Source organism: Siniperca chuatsi, linkage group LG7 (assembly GCF_020085105.1).
Source record: "Siniperca chuatsi isolate FFG_IHB_CAS linkage group LG7, ASM2008510v1, whole genome shotgun sequence".
Taxonomy (NCBI): domain Eukaryota; kingdom Metazoa; phylum Chordata; class Actinopteri; order Centrarchiformes; family Sinipercidae; genus Siniperca; species Siniperca chuatsi.
Window position 1 is genome coordinate 26,213,585 of NC_058048.1, and position 26,337 is coordinate 26,239,921.

Genomic DNA, 26,337 nt, shown 5'->3' on the forward strand with positions numbered 1-26,337 from the left:
AGAGAAGAAATGATGGTCAATGCATGCTGACAAAGCTTCATTCACTTAATCTCTTGAGTCATTTTACTCTTTGATGGTGTTGTGTAGTGGACTGGCTGTTTATTTCATTCTTTCCATGTCTGAAACTGCATGTGACTGTTAATGACTGAGTCTTGCCACACAGTTGGTAAGGGCTCCTTTGGGGTTGGGGGGTTTTGTCGTGGGGCCGGGGGTCCTTCCTTTCCCCTTTGCTTTTCCGTCCTTGTTTCCCTTACTTCATCTTTCCTAAAAATAAAAAAAAAAATCTGCACCTGCACAAACGCACCTCCTCCCACCAGAGCACTGACACACTCCCTTCCATCTGTCTTTTCCTACCCAGAATTCCCTAACAACATGTCTGGGGGCCGTGAGATCCCGCAGGAGCAGCACAATGCAGGTGCCGCCATCGGGGGCGCTGTGGGGGGAGTCGCCTTGTTGGGCGTGGCGGCTGTACTGCTCTTCATATTCCTGCGCCGCCGCCAGCGCACCTTCAAAGGAGACTACAGCACCAAGAAACACGTGTTCGGAAACGGGTACAGTAAGGCCGGCGGCCTTCCCGCCCACCCTCCCATCCCCAAGAACCTGCAGTACCCGGACGACTCGGACGACGAGAAGAAACCTGCCCAGATCGGTGGCCCCGGAGGGTTTGAGGCGAGCGAGCGCGATTTTGACACCGAGCAAGAGGACCTGAAGAGGCCCTATTTCACTGTGGACGAAGGAGAGAGCCGAGACTATGACGAGCGGACTCTGGCTTTCCAGTATGACCCTGAACCTGAGATAGCCGATGATATGATCTCTCAAACCGACGGCTCTGTAATTTCTAAGAAAGAGTGGTATGTGTAGTGGCATGCAACAACCAAAACAAACAACCCTTTGTCCCCCACCTGCATTCCACTGCACCCTTCACCTCCATCACGACCCCACCCTGCCATTCGTCAAACTGCACCCTTCATAGTCCCATTCCTCTTTTGGTCAACCTAGTACCCCCTTCCCCCTGACTCCCCCCACATCAGACCCCATCCAACTAATCTCAATTAGAAAATCAAGCGTCTATTTAAAGTGCTAGCAACATCAACTTCTCAACATGACAGCATTGAATCAGTTCCACCAGGTGAATGGGCAAAGAATACAAACTAAGGTATGTAAATGGCCTCGTTGTCACTGACCTACGAGGCCAGGGAGGTGATTGGTTGATTAATACTGGTGTAATATTCTTTTTGTGTATTTTTTCATGTTATAAATGTATTAAATGTTTAAAAAGAGACTGCAGGTTGAGGTTTTGCTGAGCACATTTGTGAAAGTCCCACACTGGATGTGCAATTTGGTTTGTTTTCCATTACCATTGCCGATTTGTTATTTTTATAATGTCTTTTTGTATGATTTTTAAGTGACTAGAGAATTGAGAGGTAAATGTCTGATATAATTACAGGTGGAGTTCTAAGTGTTTGTAATTTTGTGGTCAAATGTTTCAGAGAAAGAAAAAAAAAACGCCATACAGCATCTGCATCATTTCTCCTGTTTCTCACAGGGGTTAACGTCCATGAAATTACAAATTTTTGTATATTTACAGCATTGAAAGCAGATATGTTGTGCTGTTTTCCAAAGACATGCTTAGTATTTCTTGACCCCCCCCCTGTGTTTATATGCTTGATTTGTTTCTTTACTGAGAGGGAGTCAGTGTACTGAGCCATGTGGACATGGCAGTAACAAAATTTCCTAAATTTAAATCACGTTAAATTAGTTCCCACATCAGTGAATCAGAATAGCCGGGGAGAGAAGGGCTGAACTCACATCATACACGTTCTACTTTTCAGTGGTGCATCACAGTCACGTCCAAAAGAGGTTTGGTGAGTCTCGGTGTACAGAAACCTTCGATAATGCTCTGAAATGTCATGATTGTCACTTGACTTGAACAGATTGACCTGTGTACACGAGCTCTCAATCTTACCACTATAATGAAATGTCTGTTTTTTGTGTTGAGTTGGCATAATTATGTTTTGTTCTAACCCTTCTTTAACAAATGGATGTCAGAGAAAAGTGTCTTCGGAATGTCCCAATAATGACTCTGTCTCTCCTTATAATTGTGTGACTGTGTTCTGAAGAATTGGCTTAAGCCTCCCCACTTACACCAACAGCATTTGCTACGAGGAGTCGTCCATGGACACAGAGGACACGGATAGGAGAAAAATGTCAAGTGATGCTTTTATTTACTTCTACAGAGAAAACATTTTAACATGTAAAGGGAATTGAATATGATGGTGGCCATGTTGGAGTATAAGTCACCTGCTGCTTTCATGATGTGTTTGTTCCATCTCTTTTTATCTTTCTAAAATGAATTTTAACAGCTGTTTGGGGGATTTTAAAGGAATGAATGGTTGTCCTTCCCTTAAGGTTGGCATCTGAATCTGCCAATAGGGATACAATGACCCTGCTGAAGTCATTATATATATATATATATTGCTTTTTAAATCATGGTTAACAAGTGCCAGTGGATGTTAGCATAGTATAGCAAAAAGCATCGCCTCAACACTGAGGTCTATTACACAATCAGCAAAATGCATTTGCTTCAAACAAAAAACGTTGTGTGTGAAATATCGGATAAAACAAGCAAAGGAGTAAATCTGTGGATATAAATGACATATCTGACTGGCTCTGAACAATATAAATACTATATTAAGCCTTATTTTATGCATGTTTTTTGTGTGGGAGTGGATGTGCGTATGTTGCTATTTTTTCTGTATCAATTCCAGTGCGTTTGTCCTCATTTGCAGCTCAAAAGACAACACTTCGTCAGTGTTGTCAGTGTTGACAGAGGTATGAGTTTATGGGCACACAGTACCCAGCAACAATATAACAGTTAACACACAAAAAAGTATATAAAACATATATATAAATAAGATTAAAAAAAATAACATCTCTTTGAGAGCAGATCTCTCTGCGGCTGGAGATGTGAATGTTTTACAGTTCATGCTTGTCTACTGTATGTTTTTAGATGAGCATGTTAATCATGAGCCACAATTTATATTGTATTTTCGACAAATTTAACATTAGTGGGAAATATCATGTTCTTATTAAAAGTCTTGATTTCTGTTTAGTTTAGTTTCATTTTCTACAGCCTTATTTCTGTTTTTGTTCAGTGTATCCTCTACAGTTTGAGAATGGTACATGATGTTTGCAGCAGAACGTTTCAGAGGGGGAAAACAAATTGACAGTAGCGGCGTTGCTACTTTTTAAAGTGCAAAAGCTAATAACAATTTTATGGCCTTTCATTAATTGTTCACCTGCAGATGAACTGCTTTGCTGTAACTTTTCAATTCCACGTAGTTTGCATCACAGCATAATAGAGTCAAACGTGTGAAAAGCATGTTTTTATCTTTTATTCTTGCATTCAGTGCCTATCAAAGTCAGGAGACATGAGGTAGTCTGAACAGTTGCTGCTCCATTATTTAAGTTATTCATGCCATAGAATAACATAATAAATAATATTGAAATATGACATGGACTGCAAAACTCTTCAAATCAAACAAATGATGGTTCTTTACTTGCAGTGAATTTTAGTATAGCGGGGATGCTATTCCATCCGAGCTCCAGCACAATACTAACATTGCGTCTGTACTTGATCTTTAAATTGATTAATCTCTTAAATGCTGCATTCATTACCATTTTAAAGTTGAATGATGGCTAAATGGTGATACAGCACTTTTTTTCCGGTCAATACTGGATAGTTTATGTCCTAAACAGATCTAACTTTTGCAACTTAGTCGCACATCGCTGACTTTTCTAAGCACAACAATTGAAACACTAATCTAGTGAAAAGAGATTTAATTTGTAAATTTAAATAAAAAAAAAAAAATGCAACTTTGGCCCAAAGCAAAGATCAACTCTACCCCCTTTTTAAAAGCACAAGTTTAAGGTTTCATTTAACTTTTTTTCTGCATCCGTTATGAAACCACTGCCACACTTGCTTCTCAGACATGTTGGAGAAAGAAAAACATTTAAGATTTGAGTCGACATTCTGTATACTGGTAGATGTAAACATTGTCTTCATGTTGTCGGGGTGTTATGAGTTTCTATTTTGTAATACTGACTGTAACTTCATTCCATCCTAATCTACTTTTTGTATTCAGTATGTTCAACATTCCACTGTAAATACTGTACATAAGGTTGAGATTATAGTCAGGATTTATTTAGGGACAACTGCGTAGGGGCCCTGTTCATGTAAAATATACCTATTTTGACTGCAAACGTAGAGACTCGATGATGAATAGATGAAGTTGATGCATAGCTTATTTCCAAAGTCCCACCTAAAAATGCTCCTCCAGTACGTTTTTAATATGCCAGTAGTGGCTTCACTCTCATACAAAGGGGTGATGCATACAGTTTGTCGATTTAATGTTATTGAAAGAAAATCAAAAGAGAGAAATTGTCTGTATGCAGCCATGTGAATGTATATTTCTGAGGGTGTTACAAATATGAAAAAATATCTCTTGTTCAATTGTGATGACCCAGTGAAGTAACTTGTATTTGTTTTAAGCATTAAATGAGTTCAATAGTCAACAATGTTCTGTGCCAGTTCACTGATTGGATAGTTGTGTGTTATCTGATTGAATATGGTTCATGTCTGCAACACATTTCTTATCGCTGTGTATTGATTTAGCTAATTGCAGCAGTTTGCAGCTACTTTCCCAGTAGCTTTGATCAGTAATGTATCCCTGTCGCCTCATGCAGGTGTTTATTTGGATTTATTTTTCAGCTTTATCACTTTCTGTGAGCCTTAAGTGTAAGACATAAAATGTTTGTTCTGCAAATAAACTTTTCTTCAGTTTTAACAATTATAGACCTTGTAAGGACAATATTTAACTCCAGATGTTGGAAAATTTCTTTTTGGTCAGATCTTCAAAGCACAGAGAGTGTTCAGGCATCCAATATTCAGCTCTTCGTTGCTGTTCCAGTTTTCAGAATTAGAAGGCCACAGAGGCGGCTGCAGTGCTAATGCAGGATGATTCTCTTTGGATGCATCCAGGATTGTTCATGCTAGTTTTCATGCCTGAGCATGAAGACGAATCTGATGATAAAAATGAAAGCGTTAAAAATGAACGCAATACAGTCAAACATGATGAGGAAAAGACCTTATAATTCAGACACAGTGTATCTTACAGGTGTGGAAGGTAATTTACCACCTTTATGACATTTTTTGTTGCCAAAACAGTTAAGTACATCACTGAGAAAAGGTCATTTAAAAAAGCTAAAAGGGTCATGGTGTAGTATACTGATAATCATTTTATGTGAGGCTAACACAAGCTAGATAAAGGGATACATACAGTATATAACAAGGGTCTAAAATAGTTATTACCGTATTACCCTGCTTTTAGGGTTTTTCCTTTAATTGGAGAGCAAAAACTGTCAGGCAGATTTTGGTATTGAGTTCAGTGCTCAATGAAGCTACAGTGATATGATGAGAGAAGCCCAGTGTAGAGCCAGACAGATCTGTCTCAGACTGTGGGACTCAAGTACAGACATCTGCACCATGCACATTAAGAACAGCCCAGAGTTTGCAGCTGTTGCCATCCATTTGCTAAAAGAGCCCTTTGTAGCCCAAGGGGCTTTGATGGCACATAGGCTTTTAACATGCATGGCCATCTAGTTTTTTCCCCTCCTAACAGAGCCGCGAGTGGAATTCTACAACATTTCCTCTATCAAAGTACTCTTAGGATGAAATATGGCTCGATTTTTGTCTTAAAATATGTTCCTCATGGGCCGTAAATTCAAAAGCGAGTTTGTTAAAGCACCGCGTATGTGATGTCAGTCCATTCAACACAGTGTAAAATCAGAGAATACAAATTACAGCTACGTAGTATTAAAGACCACAATCTCTGAAGAAAAATGATCTGACTGTGCCAGTCATGATTTTTTTTGTAGATCAGTATGCTTTTTGGCTTATAATTCTCATATTTTATGGGGCTAAGAATTTCCGACGAGCATTGTATTTGAAGTTGAAAAAGCCTCCAACAATCACAATGCAGGCCCATGAGTTGATGGGTTTCTTTACACTCTTGTGAATCACATTGCCATTCAAATACAAGTTTCTTTTAGAAGTCAGTTTGATTTTATAGGCCACAATTGCTCAATAAACTCTGGATTGGCCTCTTTAATTTGTTAGGTAGCTTGCGTTGGAAGAAACTCTTCTACTGTGAATTGTTGGGCTGTCGATTAGCTCCTGAAGAACTGTAAAAATGTATCAATCCAAGTGGCTTCAGGAAAGCACACGGGTAGCCAATACCACCATGTCATTAAACTACAGTGATCAAATGGTTAATGAACATGTTGTATATGCATGAGCAATTCACTGGGCTGAATCCAGGAGGAGAGTTTTACTCATTGATCAGTGAGGTGGCTTTTAGCTGCACTAGTTTGTAGCTTTGAGGCCAATTTCTCATACAGACCCGCATTCTGATGTAAAAGAGGGGGAAATGTTTGATTTATTCAAATGACTGGTGTTTTAATTTAAGACCTACTGTATATTCAGTGGACTGTCCTGTGTAAGTTACATTATGAAATGTTCTCTCAGTAAGTATTGTCACTGTTATCAAAATACCCAGCAACCTAACCTGTGTCACAGCCTGCAAAAAAACTAAAAAGTGTTTTGTTTTGTCACTACGGTATGTTGCATGATGCATAGTTCTTAACCTTTTTTTGGATAAACAGATTGTTCATGGCCTCTAGAAATATGTTGGGGTTTTTTTTGCTCTTGTTTTCTACCTGTTTTCAGTGTGTACAGTTACATATGGGGTTGTCCATAATAAAAATGTGTTACTGTAAATGACGCTCTGATTCTCATGTTAAACATTCTCAAAGGTTTAATGGCAAAGATTTTCATTGTAGCCTACACTCCACCAAGGTGATGAGAGACTAATACAGCCACTGACCCAGCCTTCAGCCTTGGAAAGTATAAATTATAGATTTTATCAGTTCAGGTTAATCAACTACACCATCAGAAAAAAAAATGTTTTAAAGGTTTATTATTGCATTGCAAGTGATCTCAAAAGTTAATGTACAGTAGATATATTAAAAGATAGAATATGTTTTTTAAGAATAAGGTAAAAGATAATGTGCCACGCTAGCAGCTCTGTGAGGCTGTATTTAGGCACAGTTGCACTTTGAGCTAAACGCTAACATCAGCATGTTAACATGCTCACAATGCTAACTTGCTGATGTTTAGCAGGTAATGTTTACCATGTTCACCATCTTAGTTTAGCATGTTAGCATGCTATATTTGCTAATTAGCACTAAACAGCAAGTACAGCTGAGGCTGGTGGGAATATCATTAGTTTTGCAGGTATTTGGTCATAAACAAAAGTACTGGACAAAGTAAAGATTTGACCTGATGATGGCACCAGATGAAAAGTTAACCATTCATCCAGAGAGGAACATGGGAGTCTGTGCCAAATTTCATGGCAATTAATCTGATAGTCGTTGAGATATTTCAGTCTGGACCAAAGTGGTGGACCGACTGACAGACTAACAATGCCATCCCTAAAGCTACACCGCTAGTGCACCTACAAACAATGGACTGAGCAAACGAATGATCTGTCATTTTCTATATAACAACAACTCTGAGTGTATTATCACCTCAATCAGTGACCACAGTGTGAGCGTGCTCTAATCATCCTCCATTTTTAGAAACTTGTTTGTAATCAAAAATGTGGTTTGCTCATAGCCTTTCTCACCAATGAGATTCAACTGGTTAAGTATGATGCCAACAAACTCAACTGTATCCATATAACATAATTTTGGAAGTTTTGCTGGATTGACCACAAACCAAACATTTCCTAGCCAAGTTATAAGACATAACTTTCAAGTGTTTTTATTGTCAGGTTCTCAGCCACTGCTGGAAGACAATTGTGTGTTTGTGGCCTACCTGTCACTGAGGTCACATGACTTTATTTCTCAGGAGCGTGCAACTGTGAGTCTTGCACATGAAAAGTTTCACCATTTAATTCATAATTCATTATGCAATACACATTATTATCCTCTCACTTAAAGATGGTATGTCAGCAATTCCATACTGCTACTTTGTCCCGAGTCTTGACGTTACTCCAAATAAAACCGTAGCTCCATGATAATGATCAGGAGAGACGCTGCTTACTTTAGCTGCTAAAATTTTCCCCCTCACTTGTGGTATTTTCATTGGTCATCTGATCAAAGATGTCCTGAGATGACTTGTGTCATCTCCAACTCCATTTTCTGCATTTTGACTCTCAGTTTGTTTTTATGTCTCTTCAGATTTTGTCTCTCAGGCAACGAGCAGCGCGACTAAAGTTGACGCACGTTTCACTCGGAGCGCCATCCAAAAGGCAAGGCACATCATTTGGAGAAAAATTCCTGCCATGACCAAACCAGTGAAATGAACTAAGAAAAAGGCACAGTCACATCTCAGACTGAGATCACACTGTTCTTTTATTCTCCCTTAAGCTGCTCTCCATGAACTGTTTTTGCTCCACAATGCTGCAGCTGACTGATTGTTCACACTGAAACAAACACTATTGGAAATGAAGTGTTGTTTCTAAAACACTAACGCTGGCTGACGGTTCTTGCCATGTTTAGAGCTGCTTTTTTAATGCCTGTGTATGCGCTTTACATAAAAAACAGTTTGTGAATACAGCTGTGTATACCTGACACATTTGCGCCTGTAGACTGCTCAGAAAAAATAATGAAATGATACACACAAGACAATTAGCATTTATAACAGACTTTGGCAAGGAAAATGTAGTTTTTTACATTTTTCTCTCATTTGTCATGTGTACTGTCCTTGCTAACCCTATGTTGGCTTTGTGGAGGATCTTAACTACGGCGTGCCTCTGGTGCTCATGGAGTCTCTATAGCTGCTTATGAAGTATGACCTACCAGTGGACTTGTTCAGCAATAAGGACACATCATCCCGCTCCCCCTCCTCCTCTTAAACTAAAGACACTGCGGCCAGGACTTAACTCAGGTCCCAGGAGTGTTCTACCTCTATGGTCTCCACTGTGATGCATCATCGCTGGGAACTTAAAATAAGAGTGCAAGCAGCTTTCAAACCACTCCAGACTTGAAACAAAAACTGAATCAAAGCCTGTTAAAAGGAAGATCTTCAGTGTTTTTATGATAATCCACTGGGCATTAACCGTTACCATACATTACTCCCTCTCCCTTTTTGGATTGTAGCCAGTAACCAACACCATTATCATAATGACCAACCTGGTGCAAACTTGAAACAAATTACTGATTTCAAAGCCATACACAGCTCAACATGTCAACAAAGCCACCATATGTATTACTGTATTCAGTGTAAACCAAGCATTCACTGTTTCGTGGTACAGCAGGACTTAAATACATTAAAATATAGTCTGAGCGTGTTTCTTCCTGCTGAGGTTTCCAGTGAAAATCATCCTCAAATACAGGCTGATTTTTCATCACAAAGCATTTATTCAATTTAATACACAGTGTAAGATAGTAATTCTAGTCAAACAGTATCCATGACCAGCAAAATCTAAAACTCACCAGACTGCATCGATCATCTACAAACTGAAAGAAGGCTGTTTATGGAACGGTAACAACCCAGAAATGAAGGGTTGTTACTTTTGTTCCCAGATAAAGCTTTTATGTTGTATATCACCTCGTCCGAAACACTGTTATTTATACCATTTTAATTCTTGAGAGGCGTCTCTCAGCATTTAAATGTGTCACAATCATGCATTGAAGTAATAACATGTTTTCCAATTTGTTTTCCATTGTGCAAAATATTTTCTGACATTGTTTGCTCAGTTTTGCCTTTGTTTGATAAAACATGTTTTGCATATAACCTGATCGATTGGGCATGCAGTTTACACCCCACTGATAGACAGAACAAGTCCATTCTATTTCCAGAAAATGTGAAATTATAATGAATTGGCAATTATTTGGATTAACCCAGGATCAATCTGCTGAAATTATTATTGCCTATTATTTCATAAATGAGACGGCTCATAAACAAACTGCTCAGATCCCATGAATAAATTTGTTGGCATCTTGAGGGATGCCTGCAGTAGCTGCTGTAGACACACACACACACACACACACACACACCAGCCCTGCTTTCACGCCCTCCCATTTTCAGAGCCAGTCAAGGCATGAGCAGCTCTGCTATCCAGCTGCGCATTAGCGTTCTCCAATTAAACTCAGCCATCCCAGAGCAGAACGAAAGGCCTAAACCCTCTGGTGAGAAAAGTGCTGACAACCCTCATCTACAAAGTCCTGCTGGGAATACTCTGTCCCTGTGACCATTTACCCAGCGTCAAAGAAGTTGGTGTGTGGGTTTAAGAGGGGCAGAGAGGGAGTTAGTGTGCATACCCTTCATCCCTTTGTTGACCGATGCTTTTTCTGCACTGAGCCTGAGTGACCTTAAACACAACAATTTGCTGTTAATATTTGTGGTAAAAGGCTGCTGAAAATTGATTATCGAACGCCAAGTTGCAATGATCAGCTTGTTGACATTTTCTTTGATTTAGTGCATCATACAAGTCCCGTCTTGTCACAGGCTAAAATTAAAATCTCTTTGAATAATTATTCCTGAAGGAGCGGCATGATAAATCAGATTGTGACTCACATTCTCCCTGAAATCCTCAGTTACACAGAGACTGGGCGTGGCCGCAGGAACAGAAAGATTTCAAGGACATGATTTAACCTTGAATTTAGTGCACATGATGTTAATGTATATAGGCAGAATATATGTCCTGTGCCCACTTATAAGAAAGTACAGGTACAGATTGTTCCTTCCTTTTATTTGTGACATCAGTTTTTGATTATTTTTGGTGCAAATTCAGAACTTAGGTGTCCAGATGTTAATAAAAACATGCACACACATTTCTTTTTTGTGAGCGGATCTCCCAGACAATAATTTACTGTGCTGATTTAATTAATAAGCCTAATTTAAAGTAAAAAATTACTGGAGTGAAATATCAAGGTAATTACTACCTTTTACCTATTGGCTTTATTATTAGTTAAAAACAGACATTCACAGCTAATTGGTTCCAGTGTGATGCAGATAGGGGATTATATTAAGATATTATAGATATTAGATATTATAAGAGCATATCAGGGTGCAAGACCATGCTGACCCAGGGGCGCTACAGATGGCGGCATGACCAGGCCCCGAGGAAGCTGGCTGAAACATTGGAAGCCTGTGGGCAGGTCGCGAACAACAACCATCCCACAGCTGATAAACACTTAATCCAGCTCATCAGTCGAGGAGAGGGCACCAGAGACACCAGTTCACAAGGCTTATTAAGACTCCTTTGTCCAGGCAAGGGTGGGAACATGAGGGTCGACCTCAGTACACAGCTGCAGTTCCCTTCAGAGATCACCACCACATCACTCTGGCCAGACATAGTGCTCTGCTCTTCTCATCGAGCTCACCATTCCTTGAGAGGAGGGAGTCCAGGCTGCCCACAAACGTAAGATGATGAAACATTCTGAGCTGGCAGCTGAGTGCAGGGAGGCAGGCCGGACCACCATCATCTACCCATCTACTTCAGGACGTAGGTGTAACTGGGGCGAAGCTTGGTAGAGAAACCAAAGACCTTGCAGAGGAAGCAGGGAAGGGCAGGTTTTGGCTATGGCTGAGGAGGAAGGACAGGAACTGGGGTCTATCAAACAAGGAGGGCAGCTGCAGAGATGATAAAGGAGCAAAACATCAATGAGCGGTGGTCCCTGGCTAATGACCCTGCAGCTGACCCCAACAGGCAGAAATGTGCAGCAGGTAGTAACACACACCTGTAGAGTCCTACTTTCATTTTCTTCAACAGAAGGACCGAGTAGGTCTCTGCACAATGTGTATTGACATGTGTCTATGAATACTGTCCTCAGGCTAAACCCACATCTTAGCCAGTGTCCTTGGTGATCATAATGCATGAATCTGCTGCTCTCACTGGGAGAGAAAATGCATCACAGGATGAGTCAACGCTCACTCAGCATCATTATGTCAGTTGAAATTAAAATATCCCCTTGCCCCCAGACATCAAGTATGCCATAAAATGGACCTTCACCAGTTAAGAATCACAGAACCCCCTGACTTTAGGGAGAGCTCTCCCATCCACATTCAGAGTGATTCATTAACACAGTTACCACCGAGTTCCAGCGTCTGACAAATGGGACAAATGGGGTAAATTAAGAATCCAGTGTCTCCCACCCCCACATTCTCTTCCCTGACTATTGACTCTCACAGCTTTATCAGTGTACATTAGTGTCAGTGCCAGTCTACATTTAGACTAACTGTGCCAGAGGAGGCAGCCCATCAGCACATACAGGCATGGCTGTCGTCATGCAGAGCCAATGACCCTTTGTCAGAAACAATCCTCATCAGCAGAGCCACCAGGCCGAGGCTGTACTGTCCAGTCGTCACAGCAGTGAGACGGTCCTCAACTCAAAACAATTAATGCTAGAGGGTAGTATATAAATTCAAACTGTATAACACCACTAGGCAGGATTTTTATGTCTAAACACACCTGCGTTATCAGTCAAATTCATGGAAAAGTGTCCTGTCCACGGCATTGAGATGCCACAGAATTGACCTAAATGTCCATATATAGGAGAGACAGAAAAAACTGGACACATCAGTGTTAGATCCCCCCCCCCGCAGTTGGAAATGAGACTGGCAGACAAATATGTGGAAGCAGTGGAGGAAAAAAAGCAGTGGAATCTGATCATACGCCAGGAGGGACACACACAGGTAGCTGCAGCGGCGGCTGACTTAACCACTCAATTATCTTCGGGCACCGGAGGTCATCAGAGAATATTTAATTGAGTCCAAAGTTCTACATCTTACACCACTTCATGTCTCAGGGAATCTGTAGCTGTGGACTTATGGGTTTTGACCCCCAAACTCTGGTCTTTGAAGGTTCGGAATTACTGCTAACAAAAATAAATCTCCTAATCGACCACAAATGCATATGCAGAGCCAGCCATTGATTAGATTACAGTGCTATTTGCCACTCCATCTCTGAAAACCTGATCCATGCAAAAATGCAAACAAACTAACTGATCCTCACAACATCCAGCCAGTCGAGACTAATTCCCCTGAAGTTTCATGGCCGGTTGCCATGACAAGTCACAACCAATTAGTTGCCTCAGGAGGACTGGCTTTCTCCAGCAGCAGGTTTCAATACCCAAACCTGAGGTCAGTCACTGAGCCCACATCAGCAGAGCTGATATTGCTTTCTTCTGTGAATGTGTCAGTGGCATTTAATTCTGCATTTGAGAAAGTAAGCCTAAGGACTGGATCTATTTTAGCTGTCTGAAATGTAAAAAGGACAGAGGAAAGATGCATTTCTACATAAAACATCATAATAGTAAACCACGGGATCAGACCACCTAATTTTTGACATTATGTGGTTTGCTCAGATGTCCCCCGAGTTGTCGCGCCGTGCCCTGACATGTAATCGCTCACTCTTGGTGACACAAGTCCTCATACCTAATTTACAAAATAGCTAGCTTGGCGGTATCTTCCAAAACTACTCATATTAGTATTTTCTGATGTGCCACCTCTATGGTTATGGTCTGGTTGAGTTTGGGCAACAAAAATGACAAAATGAGTTAGCGGAGAATCGTGGTCGTGGTTAAGGTTAGAAAACCATCGCTGCCGCGGTAAAAAGAAACCTATGTTAACTATTGGTACAAGGCAAGACATGAACTATGTTAAGGTCGTGTGCTACACTACATTGTTATTAAACGACTTTACAAGTGATATACCACCATTGTAATGGTGGCCTGTTTGCTTCTGCACACGTATCCAGATTCGTCTACTAACTTTTCCTAAACAGACACAACTTGGTACACACAAGCCGAACAGCTGACAGTTGCGGAATTTAAGAGGAGGCTGCATTGTCCAAAGCTCAATATTGTATATAAAACACAGGTTAGATGCAAGCTAACCATCTAGTGAGCAAGGGGTTTTTAGCCTCAATGCAAGACTCTTCACACTCAACAAGTGTCTTTTTCTTGACAGTGGAGACCGAGCCCTCGTTTCGCGCTGTTCCCAATCTGTAATGGAACTGAAAAACCAGCACAGTGTGTGGGAATATTGGATTTAAAAGTTGGTTTTTGTCCTGGGCAATATTTTATCATTTTGAGCAGACTGTAGAATCTGTGAAATAACAAAAGTACCTTTTTCAGGATAACAGGTAAAAATAATAATATTTAGTTTTTTTTGTTGGGAATGCTACCAACAAACAGTGCTATCACAGAAGGAGCTAACTTTATGAATTTCTGCCAGTGACTGTTGAAAAATGCTAACCTCGCTAGCAGCTTCTGCTGAACTTAATCATCCTTGTTTCAGGAGTTTTGCTACTGTATCAGAAACCAGTTTGACATTTGAAGTAATTTTAGAAAACATGAATAAGTACCAGGCACATACTGTACTTAAGTAAATGTATGTTTTCTGGTTGTTGTGCCATGAGATTTTAACATATTTTGAGCTTTAATTTGCTAATCAAAGTTGGATATGTATTAACATAATTTAATGCTCGCTATGACTGATGACATGTTTATTTATGTCTGTCTCTCCCTGAGGATGATGAAGGCATGCAAGCTGATAATCACTCGGGCCTTTTTCTAAAGAGCTTTGTCATCTTGTTTTGTTGAGAAGTTGGCAGAAGTGGTGGCCTTCGGAGGCATTTCTGATTACTTTTACTACTTGCTGATCTTTATTCATTATGTGCATATTGTGGTGTTTGCTTTGCATTAGCCACCCTCTGTGCACTCAATCATCAAATCGCTTTTATTGCTGTTGTGTTTTGCCATGACATGAACATTTTTAGACAATCACGACCCGTAGTGTTTGAATTTGTTGCCATAAAGTCGACTCATTTAAATCTCTTTCTGCAAGATTTGTTTTCCACCACTTTGATTGTTTACATCTGTGACATGACATAGATAATACTCAACAGCTTGTATGATTAAAGTAGTACATACAGTAATTTCTCAGTAGAATTCTGTTTGGAAACGTTTTATGCTTTCACTTACACATCCGTCTTGGGGCCCTGATGACTACCTAAAGCAGGACAAAAAGCAAAGAATGACTCACTCTACATGCATAGGGATCAACAGAAGGACTTCCTGTCATGAAGCATCTTGTCAAAGGGGAAACGTGATACACTATTGTTGATTTATCAGGTTTCCCTTCTTCTCATGAATAGCCTTGTGGGGTAAAAGCTTCCTGTTTGAAGAGAAGGTATTCAGCAATGGCAAGTGGATGCCTGGCATATTGCTTTATGAGTAACTTGGCACAATGTGGCTCTTGACAGAAAATACACAAGAAAACAAAGCTCCACTTTAAACCTCAAATTAAACAGCACCACCACAAAGCTTTACACACATTCAGAAGATCCGGTTGCTTCACGCCACTGCCAACTGTGTCAGATGTAATTTATTTGTCCTGGTGGGTTTTTCTGGTTCTAATAATAAAGATGATATTCTTTAATAGATAAGATGTACTCAGCTTATATCCTCACTGTAAATAGTTGTATGTCTATTTGTAAGTATTTGTGGCGTTGAGTTATTCACCAAGAGGTTTTAGTGTACACACTACATAGCTGTGTGCTGTTTCTACCATTTCAATGACAGACTTGAAAGATGTTTTCTTGTGAGTGGTCCTGGGGCCTCAAACTGCAGCACTACATGTGCTCATGCCACTGAAAAAAAAAAATCTGAAGTACAGCCCCAACAAAACACATCTATCAGCTAGCTGCAGTGTACGAGAAGTATGTTCAAACATAATTCATGTGGCCTTTTTTTTATGTCAGAATAACAGCTGAATGATGACCATGGTGACTACCCACGCAGTGCTGTCGTCAGAGGACATCTAAACACAGTGTTTTATCTGGAGGGACTATTATTACTACTATTATTATTATTACTACTATTACAGAATATGTACCATCACAGGGTTTGGATAAAACATATGCAAAAAAGATGTAAGTTAAACTGCAGTTTAGTTAAAGTTATTGCCCCCTTCTATGAAAGCTTACTTATAATTCAATATATCAATATATATTGATATTATTCATAGCTCTATTACTGCTGTGCAATATCTTAATAATCTCAATAGGCTACACTTAACTCGACAGTACATGCACTACTACTTATTGCTTATATTATTACATTGTATTATTATACCGTATTATCACCATCAACCGGTAAACCCACTTGGTACTTCACACTTATTATATTTTATACTTATGCCCACCTGGTACTTAACGTATATTTTTTGCTAGTACTTTCTCCTGTGTGCACTGACGTAAAGGCGAGCTGCTGTAACAAAGAGTTTCCCCTTCGGGGATCAATAAAGTATCTCTGAATTCATTAAATCTTCAAAAAGAAGAAGAATCATTTTTGATTCTCATTATCACATAAAAAAGATGAATTTCACCTAAAGAAATAGAATGACATCCTGTATAATATTACCTCACACCACTTCAAACAAACCTCTTGGTCAAATAAATTAAAGGAATAGTGTATATTATTTTATACTATTTTGGGATATACGCTTATTTGCTTTCTTGCTGAGAGTTAAATGAGAAGATTGATACTACTCCAATGCTTGGATGGTAAATATGATACTACAGCCAGCAGCCAGTTAGCTTAGCTTAGCATAAAGACTGGAAACTGAGGGAACTGGCTCTACCCAAAGGTAACACAGTCCAATCATCAGAGTGGTGTCAATCTTCTCATCTAACTTGTGACAAGAAAGCAAAAAAGTGTATTTCCGAAAAATGTCAAACTATCCCTGCAAAACCAAGGTGAAATGGTCCAGATTGCAATTCCCAGCAATGAGTTCAATAAACTATATGCATCCCCACAGGCACGAAACCAACAAACACATGCTACAGTATGCAACGCTGCATCAGCTGTACACACTATTCAGAGATACTGGTACATAAAAACTATACCCTCCAGTGCAGCAGTAAACACAGTGGTGTGGGAGAGTTCATATACCGTTATTGTTGTTAAATGGAGTTTCAGCACTTGGGAGTGATGTTATATTACAATACATGAGGCAAAGTCTGTTTTTTTAGTGTTGGTTAAATTGCTAAACCTGATTCAATTCAGCTGTGTAATATGTTGTAGTGCAGAAAAACAGAGAAAGTGGTATTGGTTTTCTACCTTTATATTCAAGGACATATTGTATTTCGACTGTAGTGCTGCAGTTGTCATAGTGAAAGTGCTTTTTATGTGTGTGTGTATGCTTTAAAAAATGGGCAAGTTCTAATAATAAGTTGTGAAATTAAAAAGCAGATTTCACTGCTTATTAACAACATTTTTCTGACTGACATCTTCAGTCCAGATAACCACAGACAGGTCTGTAACTCACCCTTGGACTCACCCTGAAATTATGTTGTTTTGACACGTCATTATTGTCCCTTATCTGTCATGATTGACAGAAGTCAGACCTGCGTACTTAGCAGCCTTGTTTCTTCAAATACTTCACAAGCTTTTAACTGGCTCAAAGGTCAAACAATTCAACACAGTAGCTTCACTGTAGAGCGTCTTGCCCTTGAGCAATCCAAAGGTCAATTAACAAAAGTAAAGAGCTGTTAGATATCGGCATTACCAGGAAGAGTAACGTGACAGCAGCACTGTAGTGGCTGCAGAATAGGTTTTGGTCATATCCTGCAGAAAATCAAGTCAGATATAATCACATTTGAGATTAGGGAAGACCCAGAGTCATTATTTTGTGCCAGGTGTACTTTAGACCTATCGCCCGACACTTCCAAATTGTGTTTTTGGCTACCTGACCACAGAGTGGCTAATTTAGTCTTCAACACTTGTTTCTAACATGAGCTTGTGAAATGTATTTACCAAAGCCTGGGTGACATGCTTTAATTAAAATAAAAATCATGCTGCTTTATTCAGTTGATAAAATAAGGACAACGCAACTACAGTGACAACTCATGAACAGAGCTGCAGGGCAGGCTGAAAATACCTGCAGGGCTCACAAAGAAAACTCCACAAGAGAGATGAAAAAACAGCTAAATGAAATAAAATGATAGACAGACAGAAAGAGCATTTACACATTGTCTTGATATTAATTTCAGAGGCAAACTTCCTTTCCGAGCTGGTAGACTGTTACATTTTTTCACTAGACTATTCCAGTTTGACACAGTCTCAACAGAATTGAACCTAATGAGCTCCATATACTGTAGATAGTATTTGTTACAGTGATATTGTATTATGTTAAATAATTTTGTACATTTGTTCATGTTATTGTGTCCACCCTCTGTAATCATATGCTATTATTTATCTGAATGAGAAAGACTTATTCCAGAGCAGATGTGCCTATTTAAATGACGACAGCCCTCCAAATGTTTTTGAGCAGCTTCATTGTAGAGGAACTTGATATGATTTTGCGTACCTCATAATTAAGTGCCTGTTCATACATCAGGTGATGGCTTTTATTTTTGCAGTGCCGTGCTACCGTTGGTGTTGTAGCAGTTCTCTCCTGTCATCTATTTTCAGGCCAGAATGAATCAGCTTCTCCTCTCTTTTTTGCTCATTTTGACACCCAACAAAACTCATTGCCTCTGAGGGAATTGGAGTAGAGGGTCTTGTTTTGTTCTGGCAGTTCTTTCAGGAATGGCCATCTATCAGGTGATCTATTGTGTTAGAGAGGGACCTTTCTCTATTGAATTCATGACTTGCTGCAAAAAGCAGATGCTACAAAGGTATTGAAAGTTTGCAGGGTACATTATAATCAGACGTGGAAGAGCCACAGTGAAAGACGAGGGGCAGTGCTTCATAATGATTTCACTGCCAGTTTATATGTCAAGATGAGGTGACCCCCTTGGACAGTGACTCGGCTTCGACAGAATTTGTATTATATCGATATTCTCTCCTGATTATTCTCCACAGATCATGTTCTGGTACGGTGATTCCCACAAAACAAAAGGAGCAGCTCAGATTATTTGGCATTTTCCAGTAATTGAAACCAAGGCCAAGATTGTGATGAAGCAGTGCAATAAATAAATGAATTGAACTCTTTTTTCATAAAAACCCCCCCAGCACAATAATCTTTTTGATTGCAGCTGTTTAATCAGCCTAACATTGAGGTTTTTGAATATGTTTGTTTCATGGCAGACTGTTGAAAAATGAGAAATCTTTTTCCATGCAGCAACCAAATGTTGATAGATGTGGTCGAATGTCAGCAGACTGGAAACGAGAGAAAAAACAGGAGGACAGGAGTTGGTTTGGATTTGTCCATTTCGCCTGACGCTCCAGCTGATCGATGAGAGGGTCTGTGGTGAGCTATTGTGAACACATTTACTTCTTGTTTCAAAGAGTGCAGAGTAGTTTGTAAGTCTTAATTTGCTGGCATTGTCAGTCAATGCCTGTGTTCTTCAGGCTGGAACTGCCCAGATGAAGGATAAATAAAGAGTAGGCTCTGTTTAGAGAGCCATGGATGGAGGGGAACCAGAAACAAAACAAGGATTCGGGTGAAATTCTGACTGTGGGCATCATTTCTGCCAATGAGAACTTTAGGAACAATGCATGTTTGTTTTTGGTTAAGAAAAAATATGAGATTATTCTGAGGAGCCTCAAGGTTAGTGATCCCCAAAACCATTTCTCTGAATACCGCACTGATGTCAGAGCTTGTTTCTCAGAATTTGCAACACCATTTCGAGACCCAGCAGAGCTAATGTTGCCTACTCAGACACTCATATAGAATTGTTTATCACTAAAACTTGCGAATGCCCAGAGCAATAACAACTACTTTTTTATTATGGATCCACACACAGATAATGAACTTTGTGAATTACTTTCCTCTTATCTGAACAATCTACCTTTTCAGTTGTCTTTGAACACTTGTTTTTGTTGCAACTTAATGCACAATCTCATTTTGAGAGTGGGTCATTGTCATTTTTGCACATTTGATATTGTAATAGTAGTACACAGTGTCATCATTTGCAAGTATGCCTTTAACAGAGCTGTTTCAATATCCTGTGGCTCTTGTGATGCCAATGACAAACACTCCAAGTAGCTCTTACAGAATATATTTTAAAAAGCTTTTATACTCTGTGAATTAATCATCTTTCTCACATGAAGTTATTGATTCTTCACTCTGCATTTCTTTCAGATATTTGTTTGATCAAACACACGCTCACTTTCTCAGGTTTTTGAAATTCTATTGGAGTTCTCTGCCTTGTGGGTTTCACACTGCACTGTAATTATCCAGGGCCCTCATAATGCCGGCAGCCCGTGTCTCCGGTGCCATGGTGCTTGTTAGGCTGACATTCAAATATGGTTTAGGCTCTGTCTTTCTCAGATCCTTCGGTGTGGCTTTCGATTATTGCTGAGTGAAAGTTTAAAAAAAATAACAACGTGGTGTTCCCACCCCCTGCCAGCCCAGTCCAGCAAGGCTCCCACACAGTGTCTGCTCTGAGGTCTCCTGTGGAACAGTTTTGTCAGCTGGTTGGTGTAGGAGTAGGTAATGACATGCTTACTACAGATGTCTCTAATGAGTCATGACAGGCAAACATTGGAACGCAGCCGTGGTTATTAATTTCACTGGACAAGGCTTGATTTGAATACCCGGATGCCATGGTTTCAAGAAATAGAAAATATGGTGGTAGTAACTGCAGAATGATTACTGTAACACTGTAAAAAAAGACCACAAAGCTCTTTGATTTGATTTGACTTTACAATCAGACAGCATTTCTTGACAAAATGAGCAGTTCTTTGCAAATATTTGTTTGTGATTTTTGCCAAATCTACAGGGCATCTCTTATTTCCTTTCAGAAGCTGTTACAGACACATGAATTGTACTGAAACATGATTTGACTCACTTTTTCTCTTGAAACCTTGCACCTTTTACCTTAAATCTAAATAGAAAACATCATAAATGTCCCTGCAATCTGTAAAATGCTGCAAAATAGTAACTTTTAAGTACCATTCAAAAACTCTAAACCCAAACACTCACAACCCTATTGTTCAACAGAATGTTGCTATTTGACGATTCTGCAAAACCCTGCATACATTCAATGATAATGTTTGTAACGTTTAAAGGAATAGTTCGACATTTTGGGAAATACACTTACTCGCTTTCTGGCAGAGCTAGATGAGAAAATCTTTACCACTCTCATATGTTTCTGATAAATGCAAGGCTACAGGCATCAGCCAGCTGAGCTTAGCACAAAGACTAGAAACAGGGGGAAACAGCTAGCCCGGATCTGTCCAACGGTAACAAAATCCACCTACCAGCACCTCTACAGCTCACTAAATAACAAGTCAGTATCTTGTTTGTTTAATCTGTACAACAAACAATGAGTAAAAATGACAACTTGCCAATTGACGTGTCAGATTATATCTGAGCTGTTGCCAAGCAACCAGCTGACACTCCCAGAAGTTACTGGTCCCAGCCAAGAAAGAACTAAGATTTAAACTGAAAAAGTCAAGTGGAAGTGCCTCAGTTTCTCAGTAGTGCTTCCAAAAACTCTCTGACTCCATTGATTTCTATTTAAATGGAAGCAAATTATTTCTCAAAATTCAAGGTGAATCAATCCTCATCTTAATATTGTGTGTCTCGTGGTGAATTAAGGAGATGTTAAGGTTTAAAGAGAAATGTGCTTTGGGGCGTGTTTGCGTGATTTGCATGACTTCAGCTAATCCTTGCTTGTCTCAGCTCAACCTGCGCTTCCTCTCCGATTTTTCAGTTGCTTCAGAGACTGCCAAGATTTCAGTGAAATTGAACCTTGTGGTTGACGTCAGAGACACTACTTCCATGCTTTTGTATAGTCGGAGAGAAATACTTGACGGACTAAAAAGAGGAAGATTGGTGGCCACCATTATAATGTCCTTCTCTTTGAGTCCAAAGTGAGATTAAGGGAAAGGTTCTCCTTTGAGACTTGTGAGATAAAGAGTTTTTCACTCCCGATGCCCTCGAGAGACTCTGCAGAAATGATTAGGTTCATCTGCCACTCAATTATCTGTTCCCTTAAAGCATTCTCTTTGAGGATGCAATTATACAGGATGGATGTGAATGAGAATGTTGGACACTGTGATGTGGGGGTGGCCACTGGTGGAGATTTAAATTTGGTCATCTTAATAGATCACACATGTCTTGGCAATGTTTGTATTTTCATTCACTAGACAAGAGTCATATTCTTTATGGAAAAAATGGGGAAAAAATGAGGGGACAGCATGCAGAAAGAATGACGTTTCCCTTTTCCATCTGTTCAATTAATTTGCCATGAAAAGCTTTTCTAAACTTTCTGTGTATTTCTGCCACTTTCTTCTGATTCGATGCCACTGACCAAAAACAAGTCGGACCCTGTTGTTTTTCTGGTAAAACTATCATGATGGTGTTGTTATGGCGTGGCTCCTGGGTCTTTATGGTGAGGTTTAACTGTACATTGCCTGCCTAACCAGATCAGGTTTCTACTGTTCCCCCACTGAATCTCCCTCAGGCCCAGCTGCCTGGCAAAGCATTCATGATTAAATGTGAGACACGAGCCATCCTGCCAAGAGAAAGCTGGAGGAGGGGCTGCTGGCTTAGGACAACCACAGTTTGGAATTTCTTTGCTGTTTGTCATACACACAGAGAAAAATGAAAGCAGATGTAGGAGCAGGGGGAGAGGGGAGAGGAAGGGAGAGAGGCAATCATCAAAGACAAGAGGTCTCTCAGGCAATACATACTGTAGGAATAAATCTAAAGCAATATTTATAAAGCAATATATGCTGTATACAGAACAACCAGCCAAGTGGGGTTTTAATTATACAAACATTTCTCAAGATGCACAATCTTATTGGCTGGGCTAAACCCCAGTGGGCGGAGCCAAAGAACCACAGTTTTTTCTGGCTAACATGCTAAATTATATTAAAGCTCCACTAATGTTATAATTATATGGGAAGAGGAGGAACTAATATTTTTTATATTAGCAATGAATGACTGTGGGTAATGTGAAATGGATTTCTTGCATTATAATCCCACAAAGAATTATCTCTCAATGATGCAGCTCCATGGAACTTTTTAGCCTCTTTTAGCTCATTTTGTTTGTTGCTTTTGTTCTTCAGACTTCAAATTTACTGTCTGATTCAATCTCACTGCTCTCACCAACTCCAGCACCAGGTACACCACCGTCCCAGCACCTAACAGCAGACAGCCAAAGTTAGCTGGAGAAGAAAGTCGAACATCTAGCAGCTAAAGGCGCAGATATTTATTTACACAGACTTATTCATCAAGTGAAACACAACTCCAAACAAATTTGCGGTTCCTCTGGCCCCTAGCAGCTAAAAAATGTATTAATCAAGGAACATTACACTGTACCTCTGTAGAAATGCTCTTGCTAGTTGCTTACTGAAAAAAAAATCACCTGTCTCTAATAAATGTATACATTAAAAAAATAACAGTTAACTAACTAAAACTACGTGCAGAAGCCTGGAGGTTGTAGTTGAGGGTCGAAAATGTGTCTCACCTGGTCGGACTTTCCGCTACACTGTATGAGCTAGTGTCACTCAGCCACTCTGGCTGTGTTCGAAATCGCATACTAACGTACTGCCTACTACATACTCAATCAGTATATACTGCATACTCCTTAATAAATGAACGATTAAATATGCCATTACCAGCAGACTGTTCAAACTGAAGTATACTTCAGCAAGACAGTCATGTGTGCATCAAATGTAGGGACGCAATGCATTTTGGGGCGGTTGAGTATGTCCAGTAAGCTCACAGCACATACTCAGAAATTCATGCTAATCTAGAATGCATCACTATTTTCTTTACTTTTGAGGCAACTATCACATGAAAACACGGTTAGAAAATGTTTAGTTCACTCAAGCTTTGTCCCAATTAACATAAATCAGTTGCAGCTGTGTTGGCTCGTTCATTGTGTGTGAGTGAACATGCAGAGATACAAAACATTTAATTTGATAAGCAGTATGAAATCAAATGTAAAGGGACACAGCAGATTGGTCACTTTTAACAACAACAAAAAAGGGAGCAGGTTTAGTGTGAATGTTAACATGGGCAACAGTCATCCAACTTTAATTTGTTGCTGTATGATGTGACAATGTGAGATTCCATCATACTTTAGAGGAACATGAATTATTTATCTTCCACTCTGCTCAGTATAATGCAACTGAGGATTATTTTCACCCTCTAGAATACTAACATAAATCATATGTCACTGGTCGGATTAGTCACAGGTTATCTTTTTAACCAAGATGTCTAGTCAGGAAGAAAAACAGATGTAATGTGTATGAAAATGTATGACGGATGACAGTAAAAATGAACTACAGACCTGCTAGAACTTTTTTTTTTTTCACGTTTTGTATCTCTGCTAATTGATATCAGGTGTGAACTTTGATGTTCTGTCTTTGAAATAAAAAGCCTGTTTTTCTATTCTTTGCTGCCTTAAGAGTGGAGGTGTTTGTTACAGGATTGTCTTTTAAAACTCTTTTGTTATTTTGTTAACAGTTTTGAGAACGTAATTGCATTTTGAGCACGAGCTGTGCCATTTTGCAAATGTCCTGTGTTTTTTGTCACCTGTTCTCAGAACATGTACTATTGTCTATATAAATGCATCAGAACAGCGAGAGAAAAACTGTAATTGACAATCTGTTTGGGTAAATTTGACATTTGACAGTTTTTATGCTGGTTTTATACAGTTTTTACAGCTGTTATTCTGTGTATTGTGTAGGCTGAAATATGGTCTTCATCTGATGTTACTGTTGTCAAGACTCTGTGGAAAAGAAAGACTGAGAGAAGAGAAAATTGTTAGAGAGACAAAGAGAGAACAAGCAGTGGTGTCTGATTGAGGTGTTTGATCCAGGTCATGCTGCAGTCTAATCATTGTAGCTGTGGATAGCCACTGCTGGTGGGTTGTTTTATAAAGGAAAGATGGTCGTGCAGGCCTTCTCTCTAGGACCTAATTCAATTGAAGAATAAATGAGTTCTGTTGGTAATTTGGAGATAACCTGTGCAGTGGCCGAGTTTAAGATAAGAAACGGCACAGAAATGAAGACAAGAAAACGAGACAATTTTTCACCCTGCCTTTGCTAAATTAAACTTTTCCCAGTCCTCCTCAAACTTTAATTAAAACACACACTTGCATGCACATTGCACGCACAGGTTCACACAGTAGTGCTCATGCGGTCACACATCCACCAGATAATCCAAGAGGAGTAATCAAGTTGTTTGAAAGAGATCAGTAGACAGTGAGCGGTGAGCCTAACTGGAACATACCGTAGCTCCCTCTGTTGTTAAGATTAATCAGCGAAGTACACTCTGAAAGTCAATGGTCCTTTGAGTCGTAAAATACAGACGTGTAGTGGGGATTTTTAAAGGGTCAGTTCACCCAAAGCACAAAAAAACATGTTGTCTCACTTACTCCAACTGGTAACTTTGAAAGAAGATAGTGTTGGTCATATTTGTGCAGGTTTTGAAGTATCTTTTTGAGATTACTGCTGCTAACCCAATACAATGGAAGTGAATGGAAGCTTTGAACGGTTTCCTACCCAAGAAATAAAAACCCCATGAAAATAGTCCAGTAAACAGATCATTGTTTTCGGGAAAGACATGTATTTTTTAAATGTAATTTTTTCATTTAAGCAGAAAAAAAGTTTAATTTACCTCCACTGTTTTGGGGTGGCAGCAGAGGTTTGTGCATGGGCCACACCACCTGTGTGTACCTCGCTGCGCTGCTGCGGCTTGCACCCGTGTGGTGTCCACGCAGCCAGCATTGCTGTTGTGGCGCTGCTACTGCCAGTACTATCTTTCTACATTGAGTTAATTTCATTTCATTATAAATTTCATTTATATTTAGTTTAGACAGAAAATTAAGGGATTTTGTCCACAGAAACACTAGAGGGCCTTTAATTTGAAACAGATACAGGAAGTGTTGAGTTAAACAAAAAAAGTCTTTCATGTCTATGACATATTCTACAGATACAGACATTGAAACTGTAGTGAAAGGTGTAATGCTGCTGGTATGATGTCAGTATGACTATCAACAGATCATTGTCCCTGTCTATTTTTGCTGAGAACCGGAAAAAATAGGCAACATGTTGTATCTCTAGATAAAGCTCCACTGCAGCCACGCCTGCGACGCGCTGCTCACACATTCAGGCCTGTTAAACCTGGTGAAAAGGCAATGACAGGAGATCATACTAAAACTGTGTTCTTTCATTTCTAACAATAGTATTTATAGAGCCATTACTATGTTCAAGAACAAATTTGAAACCTCAACTTCACAAAACCAAATATTCATCTACACTGAATGGATCATCTGTGCATCTGGTTTTGAAAGTTTC

At 39.6% G+C, this 26,337-nt stretch overlaps 1 protein-coding gene across 6 annotated transcripts in view; it reads left to right on the forward strand.

The window, feature by feature from the left end:
• nectin1b (nectin cell adhesion molecule 1b) overlaps positions 1-26,337 on the forward strand; it is a 142,540-nt gene that overhangs the window by 69,386 nt on the left and 46,817 nt on the right. The window contains exons 6-7 of one of the 6 annotated variants that reach the window (XR_006378511.1): positions 359-1,156; positions 2,121-6,838. The exons of 4 other annotated variants lie outside the window; for them this stretch is intronic. Coding sequence is in view for 1 of the 2 variants with exons in the window: in XM_044201473.1 (XP_044057408.1) it covers positions 359-861 (503 nt within the window). In the remaining variant the exon portion in view is untranslated. Of the gene's footprint in view, positions 1-358; positions 6,839-26,337 lie in introns of those variants that run through there. One more of the 6 variants, XM_044201473.1, reaches the window with a different exon arrangement.